The following is a 15,695-nucleotide window of genomic DNA, read 5'->3' on the forward strand; positions in this document are numbered from 1 at the left end:
AAAAAAAACTTTGGGAAAAAATAGATAAAATTAAAAAAATAAAAAAAAAAAAAAAAAAGGAGAAAAATTGGGAGCTGATCATGATAGGAGACACCAAAATTTGAACATTGGATAATATAAACACCAAATTATTATGGGTTTTCGAAATCCTAGATCGCAAAAACTAGATAATTGGAGGAGAATTCGGGAGAAATAGTAGAGGATTTGGGGCACCTGACGGAATTGCGCTGTCCACGAAGCTCGGGCGGGAGCTTCCGGTCGTTGACGGCGTCAATTACCGCCGATAGACGGTCCACCAACTTCTTCTCCGTCTTCTCCGACTTACCTGACAGCGAAGAAGACGGCGACAACGATGATGATGAGGAGGAAGGGCGACTGAGTGTGGGACCGCCGCCGTGGCCAACCGCCATCGCCGCGAAAGTCAAATTCTCCGGCGCCGGTGATCTCCGGAGCAGAGATGACGAAGATGATGATATTATTCTGGTGAGGCGGATCGCCATGGCTCGGTTTCAAGGTTGCCCCTTTCCTTTGCTTCCTTCGCAAGGGGAGGCCTTTGTTGGTTTGCTTGGTGCCATAATGGCGGCTAAACTTTTCCCACGTGTTGTTGTGTAAACGTGGGGATGCTCTTTACTACCACGTGTCGCTAATAATTTTCTATTTGGAACTCATTTTCATGTGAAAAAATGCGCACCATTAATAAAAGTGGATTTCATCTATAAACTTTATATAAAATTCTGTAGTTTATTAATAAGTGATATTCAGTACCATTTATGCACAATTACTTTATATTTTATTTTATAAAACCCTTGAAAAATGAAAATAAAAATGTCTCATACTTCATGAACATTTATTAAAATACTAGTTAGGAGCACGTGCAAATGCGCGTGCCTTGTTTGAAGCAGTTTTTCTCAACCTTTTTCCCTTTCCGTGGAACATGATATTTACATGTATTACTACAATGTTACTTCAGATGAAAAATCATATTTGCATATATTATTACACTGTTGATTCAAAACACTAGCATACTAAAATTCAAGGCATGTTTACTTCTCTTTTTAATCTAATAATATGTTTACTTATAAAATTAGTAATAAAGATTTAGTAGACCCCGTGTAATATAGAAAATGAGAAAAAAATATTAATCTTTACACCCTTTTAGTATTGATTTCTTATCAAAGAAAATGAATGTTAAATTTATTTATCTACCCTTAATAATATGTTTACATTCATTTTCTTTGATTAAATATTATTTTAATCTTGATTGGCAAGGGTAAGCATGGCATTTTCAAGAAAATAATTACTTCAGGGGGTGTTTTATGTATGTTTTTACAAAAACAAGTGATATTTTGGGTATTATCATAATAAGAGGGGTGAAAGTGAATTTTTGTCAAAATATGGAGGATGTTTTGGGTATTTTACCATTAAAATAGAATAAAAACCAATCTAAGAAAGAAAGATGTGCAATGATGAAGATAGTGAAGGATAACATCGTTCTCAACCAACCAGGAACCGTGAAGATCATCCCCGAAGAGCCAGACGACCTATGGCTGCTCTACAACCTCATTGCCGCCGGCGATGTCATCTCCACCGTCACCTCCAGAAAAGTACACGGCGACGGCGGCAGAAAGGCTAAGGCCACCACGCGCGTCAGAATCACCCTCGACATCTCCATCGCCACGGTCGATTACGACAAAGCATCATCGACCGTGCGAGCCAAGGGCAAGAGCCTGACCTCCAACGAGTACGTCGCTTCTGGATCGTTCCACACGATCGAGATCGAGACGAACAAGGAGTTCGATTTGAGGAAGAAGGTTTGGGACTCGGCCGCCATCGACGCCTTGCGCGAGGGCTCTCAAAAGGCCTCCAGCGCTGATCTCGCGGTGGTTCTCATCGAGGAGGATTTCGCCGCCGTGTTCTTAATTGGAGGCAGATCGTCGAAGGTTTGCCCTAGAATCAATGCTCCAAAATCGAAGAAATCTAAATCCAACAAGTTCTTCGAAGACATCTTCGCCGTCTTCGTGAAGTACGTGAACTTCGACACCGTCCGTTGCGCGGTGATCGCGAGCTCTGGATCGGCGAAAGACGAGTTCCGACGCTTTCTTCTCACGGAAGCGCAGAAATCAAAGCTGAAAACCCTAGAAAAAAATAAATCTCGAATCGTTGTCGCGACTACGAAAGGGAAAATCCAGAGCTTGAACGAGGTACTCCACGATGAGGCGGTAATGAGCTTGGTCGGGAACACGAAGGCGGCCATGGAAATTAAGGCTTTCAAGGAGTTTTCTGATGCATTATCTAGCAATTCCGATCAGGCGTGTTACGGAGAGAAGAGCGTGGAGATGGCGCAGGAGATGACGGCGATCGAGACGCTTCTGATAACGGACGATCTGTACAGCAGTGGAGACATCGCGACTCGGAGGAAGTATATGGAACTGGTTAAGGCGGTGAAGAAAGGTGGAGGGAATGCGTTTGTGTTCTCGCCGGAGCAAGGCTCCGGCGAGGAGCTGGCGAAGCTCACCGGTGTGGCGGCGATTTTGAGATTTCCTGTGCCGGATATTGATTATTTGGTTATATAGTTAGAGATTTTTTTAATGGAATTTTTTATTTTCATTAACGTGGGTGGGAGGTTGGTAGACCTCTTGGAAGTTGGAGGTAGGATTTTTTTTTTTTTAAGTTTCATAATTATTATTTGCATAATGGATAGGAAATTTTTGTAACTCTATAAATTATTATTTGAGTGGAAATTTATTGGTCCTTTCTTATATATACGACAAAATTATTCTTTTTTGTTCTTGAATCGGCTCAGTGAACGTTTAATTTATGAATTCAGAACTATTCTTAGTTTACGTTTATTTTTTTGTGAGAAACTACTGTAGTGAGATACGAATCATGTTACGAATCCTTATTCCAAACACAGTTAAAGGCAACTAATTTTTTTTTAATGTTTTATATCCACGTGGAAAAAAGAAGGCACAATGTTCTCGTCGGAGCAAGGCTCCAGCTCCAGCGAGCAGCTAGCGAAGCTCACTGGTGTGGCGGCGATTTTGCGATTTCCCGTGCCGGATATTGATGATCTGGTTATATAGTTGGATATTTTTTTTAATGAATTTTCTATTTTCATTAATTTGGGAGGGTCGTAGACCTCTTGATCTTGGAAGTGGGAAGTTGGACGTAGGATTTTTTTTATTTTTTTTGTTAGTTTTATAATTATTATTTGCGTGATGGATAGGAAATTTTTTGTAACTCTATAAATTATTTTTTGAGTCCAAATTTATTGGTCCTTTCTTATATATAGACCATAATTCTATTTTTCTGCTCTTGAATTGGCTCTCACTGTCTTACAAATGTTCTTTAGGGATATAGTTCTGGCTCTGCAAGTAGTTTTTTTTTTAACGTTTTATATTCATCATCCCGAAATAACAGTAAAATAATTAACATCACATTTAAACGACAGCTCTCCACGACAAGTTTTTATATTTTCATTGTGATTATCACTAAATATGAAAATTTAATAAAAATTTAATTTTATTAATTATTATAAATTTTTTTAATTAACTGTATAATTTATAATTATTATATTAATATTTTACCGTTAAAACAATATTAATAGTTAAATATTAGAATAATTATTAAAATCACAGTCACAAAACTGACAGCATTCACATTAACCACAGTTCTAAAAAATGATTATCTCTCAACAGACGATGTCATCTTTAAAATGAGACCACAGAAAATAGACAAAATTAAAAACACATCATCTTACGACAAAATCTAATATAACGACATCATCACAAAACGACAGAACATTCCAAAACCAATATCGGCTTCAAAAATGACGACAAAAAAAGTTAGCAGTAACATCCAACAACTAGACTAGCTCAAGAAAACGGTAATAAATTGGAAAAACGGCATGATCTTTAAACGATAATGATCCGAGAACCTATAAGGTTAATATATACCGCTTTAGCCAAAAAAAAAAAAAAAAAAAAAAAAAAAAAAAAAAAAAGGAAAAGAGGAGAGAAGAAGGAGGAGGAGGTATTATACCGAGAACATTCTAAAAATCATAATAATAAATGTTGAGAACGACATAGCTTCTAAAAAAAAAATTATGACCCGTTTAATTCGATGATTCGAGTTTTTAATTTGAGTTGATATGTGATTTTATGTGAGCTTTTTACTGTAATAAAAAAATTAAATGTGACTATTTCTAAGAGCTTTTTACTACAGTAAAACTCAAATCGATAAAATGAACGGAACCTTAATTAATTTTAAAAAAGGACAACAGCTTAATTATAACGACAAGGTATCGAGACAACCTCAATAGGTATATCACCAAAAAAAAATGTCGATTTTAAAAATAAAATAAAAATCATCTTTAATAACGAGAACATTATAAGTGATTAGGTGGAACTCTACTTTCAGACCGATGCGATAAAGATTTTGAGAAGGCGTTGAAGCAGGCAGCTTACTCTGAGCTACCGTTGCAGCCGGATTTCCTTTTGCTGCTTGCTTTTTCTTTATTCACTCTTTCTTTTTGGCTGAAAGTTTTATTTTTTCAGTGTTCAGTTGTGCAATGCAATGTTAATTTGTGAGGAGCATTGTAATGTGATATGCGAAAATTAGGCCGTGCTACACCCATAGTACCTCAACTTTTTGACTTGTAAAAAAAAAAAAAAAAATCAAAGCTATATTTATTTTTCTCATGCAATTTTTTTATGACACATGTCACACCTGCTTAAAATTTTCCAATATTCGAATAAAAAGACAAGACCTAGAATCTCTTTGTTCTTACAATAAAGAAATTGAAATATTAAATGCATAAAAAATTTGCATGAGAAAAAAGTTCAAGTAATATCCATGAATTTAACTCTAATTATTTTTCTTGTTTGTACCCTTTTATGGATGAAATTGTGAATTATTCTGATGCGGTTATGGATACCTTTTTGTTGTTGCTGAAGGAGGACTGAGGAGTTCTCGAGTTTAGTGGATTTTAAGAGTGATTTAATTCGTACAATACTTTTGACACGTTTAGTTTGCTGATTTGAGTTTTTAATTCAAGTTGATATGTGATTTTATGTGAGAATTTTTTACTGTAGTAAAAAAGTTAAATGTAACTGTTTCTGAGGTGCCGTTTAGCTTTATTTTTATTGGATTCAATACTAGTGGTGCCAGCATTTCAAAAGAAAAAGAAAAAAAAAATGAAAACCAGTATTGTCAACAAACATTTGGTAACTTTTATGACGGGAACTCCATTTTTACCCTGCATGTAGGTACTTCAGTTTTAATTATTAAATTAACTTTTTAACGGTAAAATTTAAAAGTGTTCATCTTAAAAATTTAAAGCGCAATATAAAATCGTTATTAGCTATAGATTATATCATTGAAAAATTAATTCAATAATTTAAATAATAATATCTAACTGTTAAAAAATTAATTTAATAGTTAAAATAACAATATCTACCAATAGAATAAAAATGAAGATCTTACTATAAATTTTGCCCAACTATTTTTCTCTTTAGCAACTCATTGTCCTATATAAAAATCTATGAAGAAACGTTTCATGTTTACATAGCTTATGTTTCTTAAATTTTAAATCACATCGAAAGGGTGCAATTATGGTGAAAAAAAGTTATTTTATTCTATTCAGAATTATATTTTAATCGTTAGATTAGTTTGTCAACAGCCTCACGCTCTGTAAATTTTTAATATGAATATGCTCGGATCTGAGTATTAAAAAAATTAATCCAACAGTTAAAAACAACAGTTCCTACTAGTGGAGTAAAATATCCTTCTCCACCAATAAAAATTCTCCACATTAAAATAAAAAGTACACAAAATTAACCCCAAACTTAATATAAATTTTGACCGTTAATAAGCATAATTTTTAATACATGAGGAAGTAATCTGGAGCAAGTCATTAATCTTTTCTCCAAAATTAAAATTCCCTTTTTATTATATACTGCATAATGTCTTACTTTAATACATGAGGAAATTACACATTACTTCATCATGTACTAATTGATGCGTTCATCGCTTACTAATTAATTTATAAGGAGCACTAACGTTTGTTTCTTATATTCGTCCCTGATTCTAAATTATAAATCATGATTCTCTACAGTCTTTTCTCTCACAAAAAATACACGTAAAACGAGAATGATTATAAATCATAATTCTGAATACATAAACTAAACATCCCCTAATCCCGATTAGGAGATATCCTCATCAAACTCATAAAGTGGCCCCAACCGCTGATTTCCACAAAAGACCCATTTCTATGTGTGATGAGAATAAAATCCCAATTAAGTAAATTAGCATTTTTCATTTAGAAGTATTTTTATTTTTGACTTGTAAAGACAGAGTTTACTTCTTTAGAGGGGAAAAAAAATACGACGAGATTTTTAATCTAATTATGCTAAAATAATAAATGAATATCCTTTACATCCACAAAAATTCATACTTCTTGTTCTTGAGACCAGCCGGAGCCCATAGCCATATTATACAAAAATTCAAAAACTAATTGGAAATTGTAGTAAATATCACATTTTTGAAACTAAATTAAATAAATAGTAGATTTTTTAAACTATTTGAAATATATTACAGTTTATCATGTAAACATGTCATTTATGATTGATGAAAAATAATTTACATGGTAAAAAAATTTTATTTACGTGAAAAAGTCTTTTTAGCAATCGTAAAAAGAAAATTCACGTGAAAAAAAAAAAAATTTACTAGACCTAAATGAAATATCTACACAGTAAACTCTTATTTACTTTAAATAATTTTAAAATCTTCTATTTACTTAATTTAGTTTTATAACCTTACTATTTACTACATTCTCCCAAAATTAATTATAGAACAGAGAAATATCAATTATCTGGAGGAAGCACAAAGATGAAATGCGGACATAATTACGCACGCCACTTTTACAAAATTATGGATTATGGATGAATTCAATTCATAAGATTACAAGGACAAAGTGGAACTCCCAACAGACGGAAAAAAAAAAAAAAAAAAAAAAAAAAAAAAAAAAAAAAAAAAAAAGACTTGAAAAAAAAAAATCCAAAAGAAAAAAAAAAAAAAGTATCATAATCAATAGTGGCCTTTGTTTCCATAGTCATTATCATCATCTTGGGAATTATTGCTAGTATAAACAGGTTTCTCACACATGGGAGTTGTGAAGTAAAACGAGACATGGTTGTATTTAATGGTTCATGGATTAGAATCATGATATTATAATTATTTTCGATTTACGTGTATTTTTTGTGAGAGAAAATACTGTAGCGAACTATAAACCATGATTCGAATCGGAGTACGAATTCCCTTACCAAACGTCACTAGTTCAAAACATTATAATCCAATTTGATATATTTTTTTTCGGTTGTTCCACTAAAAAAATTCTCCTCGTGGGAATTGGGGATGAGTGGATTTGGAATTGAAAGGCTCTTCTATGAAACTCAATTGTAATTTTTAGAAGTCAAAAGTATATGGTACTAAATAAAGATATTTCCATTTTCAGAAATCTTTTTTTTTCCCACAAAATTCTACGGTACCATATATGAAAAAATACCTTACCAGTAGGAGCCTATTCTAAATCCTTAGATTTTGTTATTTTACATATATATTTTTTTTAATATAAGGTCAAAATACTATAGCGTAGAAAGCCTTTTTTTTTTTTTTTTACAAAAATTTATTCTTGCCTTTAATATGCTTGGCATCTTGAACCCATTTGTTCCACCCTCGCAATCTGATGGCGTTGATTCTTCCAAATATCCTAAAGCCTGGAAGCAGATTATATATATATATACATACATATATATATATATATATATATATTATGGTCGTTCTTGGGAGACTGGAAGTGGAAGGGCACAACTTGCGACTTGCAAGCCATTTAGCAGTTTAGTCAGAAGAATAATGTATAGTTTATTATATTCCTGATGGTTTCTAGCGGACAATATAAGATATGGGATGCTCCTTCAAGAAAAAAAAAAAAAAAAAAAAAAAAAAAAGGGAAAGAAAAATATGCGATGAATTTTATGAAGGTTGTAGGATCCGTTTGGTTCATAACAACAAACAAGGCTGTAATAATTTGCAAATATTTAACATTTCAATATGTACACCGAGTGGCCTAGTTAGGAACTTTTTTCAATGGGAGTGAAAGTGAAACCAAAATTTTAAATTAAAACAATACAATTATTATTTTTTAATCTAAATGAATCAATTTTCTAGTTAAATTTAATTCACTTTTCAAGTTCTCCTAGTGTTATTGATTATTGGTTTATTTCACAATTTATACTTGAAATATGAGATACTCAAAAGTTAAATTTTGGGGGTATAGTTAAAATGTTTTTGAACATTTCATATAAATGCAATAAATGGAAAATTTTAAGAGGAGATATAAAGGGGAAAAAAGTAGAAAATTGAAAATAAGATAAAAGTTAAATTTTAAGTATAGTTGAAATGTTTTAAAACATTTTATATGAATTTCATAAATGAAAAAATTTAGGGGGAGCTTTATAAGAAAAAAATATTAAAAAATTTTAATTTGAGTAGTATTAAAGGAACCGACTTAAATCAGAGGGCCGCGGCCGCCCCCACTCGGCCTAAGGTGGCTCTACCACTGTGTACACCTGCTCTATGTCTATGTTAGTCAACGGGAAGCAAAGCCAAATTACATGGTCTTATCAGCATAAAAAACAATGACAAAATGTTAGCAGCAGCATCAAAAGAGCGACACTAGCTCAAGAAAGCGTTAATAAATCGGAAAAACGGCATGATTCTTGGATTGATAATGATCCGAAAATAAAACGTATCACCACTGCAAATGCTAACCCCAAGGCATAAAAAACGTGATAATAATATATTTAACATTTTTTTTTATTTGTGCCCCAATGTTTAATATTATTTTGTATGATAAATTTATTTTTTACCATAATTATTAAGTTTTAAAAATTGTAAAAGTAAACTTTTGATTTTATAATAATTTTAAATATAAATGCTGCAAGAAAAAATGTAAACATATCAACCAATAACAATAAAAAATGCTATATTTATCATATGTATACTCAGATAATAAATTTGCCATATGACACCAAATAACACTACATTAGAGCAAGCCTGCCTGCCTCAATGCATTCTCGAACTCTTCATCATTATTTTTAACCTGCGAAAAAAAAAAAAAAAAGGTTAAAAAGAGTAAAATTCAGACAAACTAAAATTTTATTTGAAAAACAAAAACAAGCATGCCTCATATATACCTCAATAGCTTCGGTCTGAAAGTAGAGCTCTATCTTTCTTATTGTTTCAGCGTCTCTATCACCACATATAAGATTAAACACAGCTCCTGCAGGTAGCACAAAACACACATTATTGTTGATCGTCACCACAAATAAAATGACTATCACTTAAAGAACTTTCGACTTTCTTTTTGAATAAGAAACAAAGAATTAACATAAACCACCCAGTACACATGATCAGCAACTTACCCTTGCGGCCAAAACGCCCTGCCCTACCTATCCGGTGCAAATAGACCTCATAATCCGGCTCATGTGTTTCATACTTGATTGGCAGATCATAATTAATGACCAAATTAATCTGCAAATCCAATCTATGTCAGCTTGCCTGTCTTGAGCACTTAAGGTTTTGTGTTCTATGTTCACATATCAAAGCAATAGCTACAAGAACAACAAATATATGATAGATAAAGAACAAGGGAGAGGAGGTAAAGATGGTACCTGTTGTTGATCGAAACCTCGGGCAAGGAGGTCAGTTGAAATCAACACTTGAGAAAGACCACTTCTGAACTCGTTTATGAGCTTGTCTCTGTCTTCCGGTGTGATGGCACCCTGGATGCTTGAAACAGTATAACCATCCTCAGTAAGCTGCTTGTGCAGCATGCTTGCACTGTTTCTTGTTCGAACAAAGATAATCCTTTGCCCAAGATTCTCGCCCAGATCAAAAATCCGCTCCTTAATAATTTGGATTTTTGCCAGCTCATCGTGGCAATAGACTTTATATTGCTTTACTGCCTCCAGTGACAACTCCTCTTTCTTTACAAAGAGCTGATTGTATGATTTCACAATCTTCGAAACAAAATTTTTTACAGTTTCATTAAAAGTTGCAGAGAACAGAAGCACCTGAAAGACAATGGTAACCGGAAAAAAAAAATGGTCAATCACACCATTTCAATCTACAAAAGTCAACTGCAGAAGTAGTACTTTGAAAGACATCATGAAAGAACATGAACATAAGAGATAAAGAAAAGAATACTAAGCAGATCTAGCTCATAATTCATGACTGAAATGTTTAACTAGATGCTATTTCAACAAACCTGGCAATGAGAACTGCTTCTCTCAATGTCCTTCTTTATCCTCAAGGAATCATCCTTGAAACCATCCTGCAGCAACGTCAATGAGCATCAGAAATAAGGGGCATATAAAGCCTTCTGGACTTTGATCAAACCTCAACTAGACAGGAAAAATAACGTTACCTCAGCAAGCATGTGATCAGCCTCGTCAAAAACAAGAATCTTCAAATAACTAGTACCCAACTTCTTCGCGGACATCCACTTCTTTATTGTGCCAGGAGTGCCAATTACTATTTGAGCAGAGATTGGGGCACGTTTGGAAATCGGCATGTAGTCCCTGCTGTCCATTGGAACAGCACACTCAGAAGTTATCCCAGTGTATTTTCCCATTTTTCGTAGAACTTCCATATTCTGCCACATTTATTTTGTATTGTCACAACAACAGAATACATACCACATAATTTCTACTTCAAAATAATAGTAAATAGAATAGTTTTTTTGCAGAAAATAAGTCTACATGTACGCTCGAGGTTTCATAAAGTTTGCATTTTGGGCAAATACTACCAGATTCTACGCCCATTCGTTTCAGTATCGTCATAAAAGCAACAATAAGCATATAATTTTCACTTTAGCATCAACAACACAGTACAATTTCCACTTCAAAAAGACAGTGAAGAGAGAAATTATAATCTGTAACGAACAAACAAGTTCATATCTTTGGTCCAGGTTTCAAAAAAAATCGACACACAAAACTAAATCTTTTTGGAAAATGGTCTAACAAAATCTCATCTTTTGTCCACAGAAGCTGCTGATTGCTTACAGATTCAAGTAAACAAAATCTCATATTTTGTCTACAGAAGATGCTAACAGATTCAAGTAAACGAGTAAACAAACGAATAACCAAATAAAATCTAGAGAAAGATTACCTGAATGGCCAACTCTCTAGTAGGGCAAATGCAAAGAGCCTGAGGGGCCGTGAGCTTGGGATCAACGCGACTCAACATTCCAAGAACGAAGCAAGTAGTTTTACCGGACCCGTTATGAGCTTGAGCAATCAAATCCTTGTACGGAGGGGTCAAGATCATCGGCAAACTTATGGCCTGAATCTTACTCGGCTTCTGAAACTTCATCTCCACATACAAGCCCTTGAGCAACTCCGGCGACAGATTCAAATCCTCGAAAGTACTCGCCGACGTGTACGGCGTATCTCCGGACGTAACCTATTGCCCCAAAATCGAAAATAAAAAACGTCAAAGTTCTCCCAAAAACCCTAAATCCTAAATCCAAACTTCTCAAATCGAGTAAAGAGAGACTTACGGCTTTGATGTTGCTATCCTCTGGTTCATCGAGGAACTTGTTTATCTTCTTGCTCTCGTCGATTTTCAAGCCGTCGAGGCTAACCTCCGAAGTCGAACCGGACACCCTCGTCGGCTCCTCGGGAGCGTCGTCCTCGATGTCTCCCCAGCGCTTGGGCTCCGCCGCCGGTGGCTTCGTCTCCGTCGTCGGCGGCGCGGCGGTGGCAGTGGCGGTTTCGGCGTCAGCCATGGCAGCCCGAAAGTTTTGTCTGAAAGTTTTGTCTGAAGGTTTTGTGGTATGAGTTTGGTCCTTGGAAAACGATCGTGGAATGCAGAGTTCGGTACTATAAGACTATGGCCCGTTTTAGTTCGCTGATTCGAGTTTTTAATTTGAATTAAGATGTAATGTTATGTGAGAATTTTTTACTGTAGTAAAAAAGTTAGATGTGACTATTTCTTAGAGCTTTTTACTGTAACAAAACTCGAATTCTAAACTCAAATCGACAAAGTGAACAGGTTCTATATATTTTCTGCTTCAGGTTTACAATTCAAGTTTTGTTAGAATGAAAAACTCTAAAAAATAATTATATTTAATTTTTTTATTATAATAAAAAATTCTCATATAAAATCACATATTAATTTAAATTAATGAATTAAACGAGTCCTATAGTTCTTTTTAAACTGGAGCTGTCATTCATTTCCACTCAAACTCAAAAAAATTTAAACTCAAATTATAATTTTATTTAAATTTGTGTTTTTTTTTTTATAAACATTGAGTTTTAACTTAAGTTATGAGCTAAAATCTGAGTTCAAATTCTCTATTCAACTCAAGTTTCTAAACTCAAACTCAAGTTAATGAATAATATTTTTTATATTCTTAAAAACGTAATAACTATTTCATTTTAATTCCGATTAAGATGATTTTTTTTCTATGCGTTCATAACGAAAATACGAATAAAACCTCACTCATATACCTTATTAAAATTTTTCATCACCATTGAGTTTTTATTAAAATACTATCGAAATATAAATTCAAGTTTTGACTCACTCAAACACAAATTCAAATAGATTTTTAATTCAAACACAAACTCAAAATGTGTACATCCAACACAAACTCAAATTAGAGTCACAACTCAAACCATACTCAAATACACTTTAACTCAAATTAAGATCTCTACTCAAGTCATCCTAACTCAAAAAATATAAATGAATAAGCCCAGAGTTTTAAAGTGGGCATCTAACCCGCTCAGTTCGAGTTTTTAATTCGAGTTGAGATGTGATGTTGTGTAAGAGCTTTTTACTGTAGTAAAAAAGTTAGATGTGACTGTTTTTTAGAGCTTTTTACTGTAGTAAAACTCAAATCAGCGAAATGAACGGAAGTCTTTCTCGAACTAGGATTTACATAGCAAGTGATCATCAAAACCAATCCGGAATTCCGGATATTCTAATAACAATAATAATTATAATGAGAGAAAATGTGATATTGATACCCGTAATTGTCTTTTCAATATTTTATATTTTTTATACATTTGAATTGGTACTTGATTATTTTAAAAAATCTTTAAAAATTATTTCATTTAATAATTAAATAGAGACAGATTTTAATATAGTCACAAATGAGTGCTAAATATAAGAGTATTCGACTACAGATAAAAATTAGATCCACCAATAAAAATAAATGAGGTATAAAGATGAATACAAATATTGAGACCCGATGGAGAAAGACTCGCCCAACACACTAATAGTAGCGCACGACAAAAACTCGTTTAACAAAACCACTATAATTGAGGTTAATTTTTAAGACGTAAAATGTCAAATTTACTTTTATCGTTAATTAACCAAAAACTTATAAATTCTAAACAAATTCTGAAAATATTTTTAAACAAAAGATATAAAGATGATTATTTTGATTTTTTGGCGTTTGAATTATTTTATTTTGTTCTTTACATTCTCAATGTCGTTCTGCAACTTTTTTAGAAAAGAAAAAAAAAATGTCGTTATTTTCAAACTGTGATATCACTTAAATTATCGAGAGAGGGACCTAAGAGCCCACCAGGGACTCACCAAACAATAGCTTTGTTTTTAGAAAAATTATAATAAATAACATATTTTAAAATTATTTGAAGTAAATAATAATTTATTATATAAATGTGTCACTTACGATTGGTAAAAAAATAGTTTATATGGTAAACAAATTTTGTTTACGTGGAAAAAAAATCTTTTCAGTAGTCGTAGAAAGAAAATTTATGTAAAAAGGATCTTTTTACTAGTTATAAATGAAACAATTGCATTATAAATTACTATCTACTTCAAATAGTTTTAATATATACTATTTACTTAATTTAGTTTCAAAAATCTACTATTTACCACATTCTCCTTTGTTTTTATCATTTTTTTCCAATTTGAAACACCAATTGAAGGAGAGTATTATAAGGGCAATGCTGTAAAATTGGTAGGATCAGGATTATAAAAGAATTGATGTTAAGCTTGTTTCTTTGGCATTGCAAGCTCAGTAAGTATGAACTTGGCCCCGTTCATTTCGTTGATTCGAGTTTTGCTACAGTAAAAAGCTCTCACAAACAATCACATCTAACTTTTTTGCTACAGTAAAAAAACTCTCACATAAAATCACATCTCAACTCGAATTTAAAACTCGAATCAGCGAACTAAACGGACCCGTATGTCTACATTAACGCATACACCACTCTTGTAAGAGCTCTTGTAAGATAGCACAGAATACACTTAATGTTCACTTATCATTGCGACGGAAGCGGCGGTTTCAGAATCAGCGATTTTGGAATCGGCCACGAGCAGGGATCTCAAAGAGTCAAAAGTTTTGTCTGATTTCCAACCTCTGAAGAGAATGAATGAATGTCCTGAAAGTTTCGGTCTACGGACGGTCTATTTATAAGGGTTTTTGGCACAATTGCCTTCTAAACTTGTTGTGGTTTAGCAAATTGCCCTCTAAACTTTTAATTTTGACAAGTTACCCCTCGAACTTGTAAATTTACTGCAATGTGCCCTATTTTAACAAAAATTGCTCAAATTTTTTATTAGATTTAAGGGATTAAAAGTTGAGATATTGAAATATTTGTGTTACATTTTAATTGAAATGTTTAAATTTTTAGCTAAACCTATTTTTTTGACACTAATTTAACACAATCGTCGTCAAAGTGTGACATATTACAACAACTTTACAAGTTGAGGGGGCAACTTGTCAAAATTAAAAGTTTGAGGGGCAATTTGCTAAACTATGACAAGTTTAGGGGGTAAATGTGCTAAAAATTTGGTACCAATATGCGGTTAATTTCTTGATTGAACAAAATATACGCTGTTATTTTTCTTCTATAAACTTATAAGCAAAAATTTCTTCTATAAACGAGAGTTTTTAGCATAACTGCCCTATGAATTTACCATAATTTAACAAATTGCCCTCTAATTTTTTTTATTACTAAATTTAACAAATTGCCCTCTAAAATTTTTGTTACATTTGAATTAGGATGTTAAAAATTTTTGTTGAACGTGCTTTTTTAACACTAATTTAATACAATCATCAAAATGGGGCATATTGCACGATAAGTTATCAAAATTAAGAATGTAGTGGGTAAGCTGCTAAAGCCATATAAATTTAGAGGACAAATGTGTCAAATACATATAAACAACTATCATTTAAAAAATAAATAAAAAATGATGTGAAAATTCGTCTAGAGACGTAATTAAATAATGAGATTATTATTTCTAAGTTTAATCTCATAAAATTATAATTTTATGATAATTAAATATAATCAAAATTTTGTAATATGCAAATGCAATCATTATCATAAAAAATGCAACTTTAATCTAATGTACTAATGTTCATCGTTGTAATTGACGAAATCGAATAAGAAAACTCTGTTATAATCAAGGAACATGAGCAAAATGATATAGGAAATTTTGAAAAGGTGGATAATGTTTCAGTACAATATGCACTTATAATAACTATCATAAAGATTACAATTTTATTATAGAATCGTATCAAAATATACCAAAAACAAAAAGGAAAATGGGTAGCACGGATTACTTTTTTCTTAAGATAAAATCATAAGATTACAGAATGT

The 15,695-nt window shown here is 32.6% G+C and overlaps 3 protein-coding genes across 4 annotated transcripts in view; 1 reads left to right on the forward strand and 2 right to left on the reverse strand.

Annotated features, from left to right (window-relative positions):
* The window catches only part of LOC21405431 (dnaJ homolog subfamily C member 28), a 3,252-nt gene extending 2,669 nt beyond the window's left edge, over positions 1-583 (reverse strand). For both annotated transcript variants that reach the window (XM_010100552.2, XM_024167237.1), the window contains exon 1: positions 214-583. In XM_010100552.2, the coding sequence (XP_010098854.1) occupies positions 214-500 (287 nt within the window). In that variant the 5' untranslated portion in view covers positions 501-583. The remainder of the gene's footprint in view (positions 1-213) is intronic.
* An 880-nt stretch (positions 584-1,463) lies between these two features.
* Positions 1,464-2,573, forward strand: LOC21405432 (protein PELOTA 1). The gene has a single exon (XM_010100553.2). It carries the CDS (start codon positions 1,464-1,466, stop codon positions 2,571-2,573), a length of 1,110 nt encoding a protein of 369 aa, XP_010098855.2.
* Positions 2,574-9,026: 6,453 nt separating this feature from the next.
* On the reverse strand, positions 9,027-11,899 carry LOC21405433 (DEAD-box ATP-dependent RNA helicase 38). The gene is made up of 8 exons (XM_010100554.2): positions 11,621-11,899; positions 11,230-11,523; positions 10,487-10,714; positions 10,328-10,393; positions 9,732-10,133; positions 9,483-9,591; positions 9,255-9,340; positions 9,027-9,160 (listed from the first exon to the last, which is right to left on the reverse strand). Exons 1-8 carry the CDS (start codon positions 11,846-11,848, stop codon positions 9,104-9,106), a joined length of 1,470 nt encoding a protein of 489 aa, XP_010098856.1. The 5' UTR covers positions 11,849-11,899; the 3' UTR covers positions 9,027-9,103.
* Between the last annotated feature and the right edge of the window lie 3,796 nt (positions 11,900-15,695).

Source organism: Morus notabilis, unplaced genomic scaffold, assembly GCF_000414095.1.
Source record: "Morus notabilis unplaced genomic scaffold, ASM41409v2 Scaffold124, whole genome shotgun sequence".
Lineage (NCBI taxonomy): Eukaryota > Viridiplantae > Streptophyta > Magnoliopsida > Rosales > Moraceae > Morus > Morus notabilis.